Here is an 8,810-nt window from a genome sequence, read left to right on the forward strand (position 1 = left end):
CCGCTGTCAGTCATACCACTTGACAAAAGCTCATGAAATTTTCATCACTTGCTACAGCTGGAAACCTTAGAACTTTTTATTCATTATTACTGCTGTGAAACTACACATTCTTTTGGGATTACTACTGGCTGACAGCCAACAACTTAACCGGGTTGAGGGGGTGTGGGGATTCTTACACTTAGATGTGCACATTAGGCAGGAAACTGAACATTCCAAAATATTCTGGGAAAAATAGCCACACCTACAGTTTTTGGAATACTTTGATTCAGGAAAGTAAATATTCTGCACAACTCTAATATCTGTACTAGACAGATCCTGACTTAGTCACTATACTGACAGCAGTTTGTGTCAAAGTTACATATATGCTTTTTGGATGTATCAGATATAGTATAGCCTATAGAAGGGGGAAAGGGGGAGCCGTGGCTTCCTTTTCCCTCCTAACACACACACACACACACACACACACACACACACACACACACACACACACACACTCACTCACTCACTCTCTCTCTCTCTCTCTCTCTCTCTCTCTCTCTGCAGAATTAGCAGCACTGATTAATTCTATCTATTACAGTGATTTAATTAATTAATAAGTGCTTTAGGCACATTAGACATATGAAGGCAAACCAAAAATACCCTTCCCAGTTTGCTGGAATAATCCCCCGCTAATGGTGGTGATAAAACAAACAATGTTTTGCCTGCTACTGCTGGAAGTTTTTTTTCAAGGTGTCATCACCCTGAAGAATTTTTCTAAAATATGCTTTATGTCCACGTATGAGCTCCATTGTTTTGATGAATTACCGCAACTTGGGTGATGTTTCAAGACACAAATGAAAAACAGAATAATGTTATGCAATGGAAAGCAAGATGATGTTATCTGCAGGAATAACCATTCCAGTATATACCGGGCAAACAAAAGAAAGCAAGTAATCCAAAATGTCAATAACAACCTGTTCTGGTAAACAGGAGCATTCTGTTCATAAGAATGCAGTTGAGCAGTAGCGGGGCCACACAAGTTGGTCAGTTGTATTTATTTTAGTCTCGAGTGGTAAATCAACCACTACCATAAATACAAAAGACAGTCATTCCCAACCTGGCAGTTAAGAAAAACAAAGCTTTATACAGGATGAATTTCAGCCAGACTTCACAGGCTGGCTGTTGTATTTCATCAAGGATGTTGCACCTTTTGTATTAGAACAATACACACTATGATATGTTCGATCATTTACCCTGACACCTGGCACTCTGCTAACAACTTCTGGCCTGAAAACAGCTGCCACTCGATGCCCTATTGTTTCACTGGTCATCAGCAACAAGAAATGTGAAAACACCTACAGTGAAGACCGCTGTTTAACAGAAATGGAAACTACAGACCCTACACAAAGTTTTGTCCAAACAAGATATTTCATCCAAATGTGGGTACTATAACAAGTCAGGACATGCCCAAAGCACAGATATTAAAGCGAATACATTATATGTTTCAGGAATAATTGTGTTGTTACTGCAGTTCATTTTTATTTAAATACTTTTGCACTACAAGTGATATAAAATATACACCGGCCATATACCGATCAACAGTTTAAATATTTATAAGCTAATGAGCGAATGAAAAAAATTTTTAAGGTGCTGTAAGTGTAGCTTCAGAGTACATGTATAGAAACCTAGCACTGCTCTTTGAAGGAGGAGATTTGCATACAATCTCCTATCGATAAAGAGGTCATAACACACGAGTTTGAGTTCTGATAGGAAAAGAATTGGGAAGGAAGTCAGCAGTATCTTCCTCCCTCCCCCCGCTTTCTCCATAGGAACCATTGGCCTTAGCTGGTTTTGGGAAATTACATCAAACCTAAATCTAGATCGCACTTAATAGAGCAAAATTTAATTACTTAAAGTAAGACATTTAATTGCTCTCAACTTGTATTCTTTTAGCAGCAGTGCTTTAAGTACCCATCATGGAGTACACACTTGTTAATAACTCAATGTCTGTCTGCTGCTCCTTTTGTGCACACACACCCATTCAGCTCTGAATACTGACACCATCAACCAGCAAGGCGACACTGACATTGGCGACGTCACTGCTCAAAGCGCAGTGGCTGTGTGCAAAACTTCAATACACCCAAAAAGTACCACAAAAATGAGAGTTAATTACATGTTTAATTTATATTGTTTTTGTGAAACACTATAGTGTTCTATTTACTTTTAGTAAAAAAGAAAGCATCAAATGGAAACAGCCTCTTAAATGAGCAACACACCACAATATAGGCTGCTGAGTACACATGTATATTATCCACTTTACTACAAAGTTTGCACTGCGAAGAAACTTTCACGGTACCGTCTTCGTCTCCTATCATTATTATTAGAAACATACCGCCAATCTTCTGCTTTTTCTAAAATCATTGTCATGTTCTGTTCAGCACTGCCAGATAATTTATGTAATACTATCTCATTAATAGCAGTCTATGATCTTAGTGGATGAATACCTCACTCCTTTCTTGTGATACATACGTTCAGTCATTTCTACTTCTAGTACTGTACTTGTCAATGTTGCTGTTTTTGAAGGAAAGAGTGTAAATATACCTCCACCAATAGTTGATAATCAAGTACTGCCTATAATTATTAATCGATTTTTTTTCTGTCAATAGTGAAGTAAGAGCTTATTTCTGCACTTTTATTTTCACACAGTAAATATTGTAAGAGAGTATAACATATTTTCCTGAAAGGAACAGTAAGGCAAACAGAAGTCTATTCATAGAGTAATAACAAACAAGGTCCTTATCATTTGTTTAGTCCTAAATACAGCCTTCGAGTGAAAATTTTTATATCCTTCAGGGGGGGGGGGGGGGGGGGGGATAAAAAAAATGAACAGTGAAAGTTTATTTTTTTAATACACTAGGTAGTTCATTTAAAATATATTTCAACTGTTACATACTTCCCTTGTTTTCTGTTAATTTCCTGTTTTTGATGTCAGTGCTCTAACGCTTGAATTGCCCGATTTACTTATGCACTTGTGTTCTTGTTACCTTTCTTCATCTTACTCTTATACATGTGTTTGGGTCTAGTGCAGCAGGGGATACAACCCGTCGGCTTTGGACAATGACGTCACAAGTCGCCAGATAGCAGTTTACCATTTTCGCTTTTGCTGTTATGTTTCAGTTTCGTTTTTTTACTGATTGCTTAATAAAGTGGATCTGTTTATTCTATCTCGTGAGATTTTTTTTTTTTTTAAAGCCAAAAAACACTTATCAGCCACTGAAGGGAGCTACAACACTAAGAAGAATCGCTTCTCGATTGGCGACTTGTGACGTCAATGTCCAAAGCCGACGGGTTGTATCCCCTGCTACACTAGTCCCATGTGTTTCATCTACAGATGACAAAGGCCCTCAAAGTCTGATACACAAATCAAATTCAGTTTTTGAACACACACAATTGGCTGTTTCTGGTAATTGCAGTCGACTTACAATTTTATTTTTGGCATGGAAAGTACTACTTTGGTATCTGTCATTGAAATAAAATATTTTTCCATTTGCATTTAAATTACGCTTTAATTCTGCAGCATTAAAAATCCCCAGCAACAAAGCAATCTTCTGTTGCATAAGCAGAAGAAACTACTATAAGCATTCAGAGCTTCCAAACTCCAAAGCATTTTCTTGCATTAGACAAAAGTATTTTTGTAAGATGCAGGGCTTGGATATTGAGCAATAATGCAAAAATATTTGACTAACATGCAGTAAAGAGTCTCAATTCAATCTGGAAAACTGATATTTCTATTTTAAGCCTTTTCAATGAAGCATACATTAATAGTGACTTTCTTGTCCCTACAAAGCTTTAAAAAAAAAAAAACTCAAGTATCAAGTAAAGACTAAAAACCTATTCTTAATTCAGGTAACCTATTGTTATGGCTACACAAAGTAGTGAAACATTAAAATTACATAAATGCAGTAATAGCCATACATGATCTTATGTCGAGTGCTTAGAGAGCATGAAGTGTAAGGTGTAGAATTGAACAGTAGGGGTGCTATTAAATGGAAAGAGCTATACAATGAAAGAAGTCTACTGCAGATGTGGCTTGAGTAAAGTACATACGTTCTGCATCAGTAAAGAATTATATCTCCTTAATATGTGGAAACCATTTGCCAAAGTAGATGAATACAATCACAGTACTCCTACAGTAACCTAAATATACAAAGCATAATAAGTATATTGATGTTCTCATACTACAGAGGTCGGGTAAAAGTTACAAACATTTACTAGATACTTACAGGCAGTTACATACATATGACAAAATACACCTCTTCTATGCCAGATGTAACACAAATTGTATGTATGTAAAGTAATACTTAAATGTAATAAGTGTGAGATCCTCAGCAACATTACCTGCCTGACCCAATTTGCTGCTAACATAAGATGATAATCATGTATCCAAACAAGAGGTGTTGCATTTGGCTGCTCCTCTAGTAAACTTTTTAAACCTTTTATTGTTTTCTCTGCAAATAGTTCATTCACACTGTAATAATTCTGTAAACAAATGCAGATGCGTAAGTGTTAAGGCAAATGGTCTTGACACAATATCAGTCTGGAAACCAGATACATAAACTCTTAGAACAGATGTAAATACAACAGTAAGAAAGTCAATGGCAATAACACAGTAGAATTATCACAATACCATTACATTTACAGTTATTGGAGATGATCCAACTGATGAAAGTAAATAAATAAAGCAGTCCACCATATCAGAATGAAACTGTCATCACTGTGACACAACAAAAATAAAATATTACTTTCGCATTACCTTCCAATGTTCAGCAAGGAACACAGCCCTGTCTGGCATCGAGTGAAAAAGAGGCCAGAAAGTCCCATTACAGCAACCATTATAATATGAGTCAAACTTGCCTGGTTCAACACACACAGGAACTACCTGAAAGTGGTATTGATCAATTTTAAAAGAGTTTACTTTCATGCAAAACGAATGAGTCAAAGAACAATACCTCCAAATAACTTACCTTTTTGGACAACAGGCCGGCAGTTGGAGTTTTATCATTTGGATTGGATTCTGGTATAGGCTCATCTGGATCTTCTAAATGAATACCTGGCCATCCAACCCACAAACCATGACCCTGGACCACTACTGGCGCTACTGCAGTAACCAAACCTCCTGCACTATTGCAATTTAAAAGCCAAAGTAAGTTAATTTTAATACTAACAAATATCAACTGCCGTGCCCATTTCATTAAAAAGAATTACAATACCTTGCTTTTCGTTCCAATGCACCGGTTTTCTCGTTCCTCTTCAGAACAAAGGGTAACCGGTTGGATACAACTATCATGCATTTCGAAGTTACCGGGTCACCCATCGTGTCGGAGAAACCATCGTCAACCTTAAACACAAAACAATTGAACGAAGCTGTCATTGCCAAGGACGAAAACAGTTTTCTAATGCAGACGCAGCACTCTTTCGTGTAGATGTAATATCGCCAATACCGCATACCATAATGAGTCCTGAGTGAAGGAATAAGAAAGTTTTCTTCGCCGGCTACAAAAAGTTCGACGCACTATCACGCAGACTGCAAATAGCTGCTTGATACGCCGTGACCCGGACTCTGCCTTTCTGAAGAGGTCACGTTCCTATCACACAAAAACCAGTGGAGATAATTTTACTAGCTGCTACCAGCAACCGCCTTCATTTATACAAGTTCTGCTCGCGCCGCACTGAAGGATAGGAAATTGTGGGCGGAGCTTCCTAGAGGTGTGAAGGCTATAAAGATTACAAATGAAATTTCCTGCAAGAAGTTATCAGACAGCTTTCTCCAGCAAAGGGAGCAGATTTGTTGCAGTATTTCAGCGCTCCCAACCAACTGTTGTTTTTGTTGTTGTTGTTGTCGTCGTCTTATTTTCGGAATTCGTTTCTCAACTGTTCTAGGCGTTTGATATCAAATCAATGACTTCTAACGCAATTAATTACATTTGATGCAATTTTTTACGAAATATTTTTTGTGAAAGCTTATATAATATTTATTTTTCTATATGGGCTCATACCAAAGAATAATTTTCAACTGGTGGTTTCCATTGACACTAGTAGTATCACACGTAATTTCACATTTCCAAACAGCGATCGACAGACCATAGAACTACACTCCATGCGCATGCTCCGAACACGTGAAGAATATCACGTGCTCCTTGCGTGTTCGTAATATTTACGTTGCGAGTTGGGTAATCCTGACGCTTGTTTTAAAACAGGAATGGCTAAGTGAGTGGCTGATTTGCGCTTCCTTGCGCCTTTTTTCCTCTCACTTTTTCCATGGGGATATAAAGGTCCTAAGTTCGTTGAGGAAGCACCATCGAAACGAATAAGTGGAGCTAGGATAAAGAGATGTAATACAAAAAAAAAAAAAAAAAAAAAATCCGTAAACGAATTTCGTGAAATTCTAGTCACATACTATTAGTCTCCTTGTTAAGGAGACTGAGGGTTGACTCATCAACGCTGATTTAATCGTAAGTAATTTCATCTCTGACTGATGAAAAGGTCGGAACAGTGAGCTCACTGGGTGGAAAGCAGTGCAAGAATCATTGAAAGAATGTTGTAGGCAAGTCAAAGATGCAGGTGGACGTACGGCAGACTATCGGACAGCATGTCACAAACAAACATTCGTTTCGTTAGAGAGTAAATAAACGTACTGGCACGTAATGTGGCGACAGCCAAAGCATTATGTTCCCAGTACAATGAATTGCGCATTTCTTCATATTTTATTCTGTCATTTGAAACTTCGGTTATATACGCACAAAACAGTAGTAGGCCCCTGTGAGTTATATTAGCGTACTTAGCTTGATTAGGGCGTATACCAAGTTTTTGAAGGCCTGAGTCTGCAGAATTTGAATTTATTTTAAGATCTGCTGGAACCTAGTGGCGGGCATTTATATGCACTTTAATGGAGCTCATTGACACGATGCACAGTGCGTTAGTTGAAATTACTCTTCAAAATTATAAGGTAAGATATACGGACAGATAATTTGTGAACTACTCTACGAAGGAAAAAGCCTGATATTCTCGCTCTGCTTTTATTGCCACTACACAATATTGTTAATACGTAATTTAGTATGTATTTTGATCAGAGATGTTTGCAATAACAGAGCATCGAGATCCAACAGGTGCGAATATCTTGTCAACACACAAGGACTGTCGTCGACGTAGCAACTAGTGTCATGAACGTACATTTTCCTGCTACGTATTAGGTTTCTGCATAGGAAGGTGCAGAATCTACTAAAATTCATCATCGATTCAAGGTCAATTAGCACTGATGCACCTTTTTCACAGCAACCATTTTATAAATAGCGTTCGAAGTTTGCTAATGGTGTGATGTCAGTACCCAATCTTCCCTCTCGGAATAAAATACATTGCACAGTGGCTCAAGAGAACGTTGTGTTCACTGAGAGAAAGCTGCCAAGCCACATATCTAACATTTGCAGCAATTGTTAACGTAAGTCATGGTACGCCGGACCATGTTGCACCGATTAACATGATTTCTGTGAGTACGTTCCTCCTTGTGATTTGATTCTTTAGCAGCTAAATGAAGGACAGTCGGTTACATGTATCCTTTCTGCAATCTTTCCTTATTTTTGTATATATTCCATTACTTCAAGTGCATCAAACATGTCTAAAGTTACTAAGACTGGCTAAAAATGTTACTTCAGATACTTGGGTACTAAAGTTGTTGAACATAAAGATACTGGTAAAAATAAAATAAAAATCACAAGGAAAGTATATCAGGACCAGTATGCCATGATTTTCCTTCACTGCATAAAAAGTAATACTGTAGGTGAAGAATGATTTTATTGATGAGAAAGTATGTACGACGAGTTTTTGAATTATTTCTGTCCGTCATCTCATGTTACGTGTACAACTGGTAACGAACGCTCTTCTCCTTGTGTTACCTTTACGCCGGCCAGAGTGGCAGAGCGGTTATAGGCGCTACAGTCTGGAACCGCGCGACCGCTACGGTCGCAGGTGCGAATCCTGCCTCGGGCATGGATGTGTGTGATGTCCTTAGGTTAGTTAGTTTTAAGTAATTCTAAGTTCTAGGGGATTGATGACCACTGCAGTTAAGTCCCATAGTGCTCAGAGCCATTTTTGTTTCCTTTACAGTTGGATTTCTGAAGATGGAAATAATTCTGAAACGTGTAGTGCATACTAAGCGTGTAGTGCATACTTTGTCATCAGTAATATCATTCTTCACTTGCTCTATGACTTTTTAAACGATCTATCCAGCTTAACTACAGATCTACTCACATTTACTGGAATGATCGCTAGCCTCTTAAGTGCTTAATGTCACACCTTTAATATTATCGTTCACGTTAGAGCAGAACAAATGAGCATAAAGAGGGAAAACTGATTCACGCAAAAAAGTGAACGTTTGGTGTGTAGTGATACACATAACATACCGGTAGTCCAATTTCATTAAGAATCTTTGAGCTGCTGCTGACTCTAGAGCTGAAACAACCACAGACTTATTAAATGCACTTGATGTTATCATTCTTTGCAAGAATCAGATGTTAACAGGGACAAAGGCTACATCCATTACCAGCAACCAGAAGTGAAGAGATCAAGCAGGGAGGGGCACCTTTCTTCAGTGACAAAGTCTGGAGAACACCCATCAGTTGACAGTTTTATAGCGATGCTGTTTAGAAACAAAAAGGGCTCCATTCGCAGTAGCACATGCTGTGATAGCCCCATGTCACAAGGGAGCCAATCCAGACCTCAAAAAATCTGCTTTTAGCCTACAGGTAAATAAAAACCAGGGAAGTTACTATCTCCAC

General features: G+C 38.1%; 1 protein-coding gene across 3 annotated transcripts in view; it reads right to left on the reverse strand.

The window, feature by feature from the left end:
* LOC124803094 (alpha,alpha-trehalose-phosphate synthase [UDP-forming]) overlaps window positions 1–6,112 on the reverse strand; it is a 117,498-nt gene extending 111,386 nt beyond the window's left edge. Inside the window, exons 1-5 of one of the 3 annotated variants that reach the window (XM_047264249.1) lie at window positions 6,036–6,112; window positions 5,250–5,377; window positions 5,004–5,160; window positions 4,793–4,918; window positions 4,378–4,518 (exon numbers count right to left, since the gene is read on the reverse strand). In XM_047264249.1, the coding sequence (XP_047120205.1) occupies window positions 4,378–4,518; window positions 4,793–4,918; window positions 5,004–5,160; window positions 5,250–5,353 (528 nt within the window). In that variant the 5' untranslated portion in view covers window positions 5,354–5,377; window positions 6,036–6,112. The other 2 variants (XM_047264248.1, XM_047264247.1) reach the window with 2 other exon arrangements.
* Window positions 6,113–8,810: the final 2,698 nt, after the last annotated feature.

Source organism: Schistocerca piceifrons, chromosome 6, assembly GCF_021461385.2.
Source record: "Schistocerca piceifrons isolate TAMUIC-IGC-003096 chromosome 6, iqSchPice1.1, whole genome shotgun sequence".
Lineage (NCBI taxonomy): Eukaryota > Metazoa > Arthropoda > Insecta > Orthoptera > Acrididae > Schistocerca > Schistocerca piceifrons.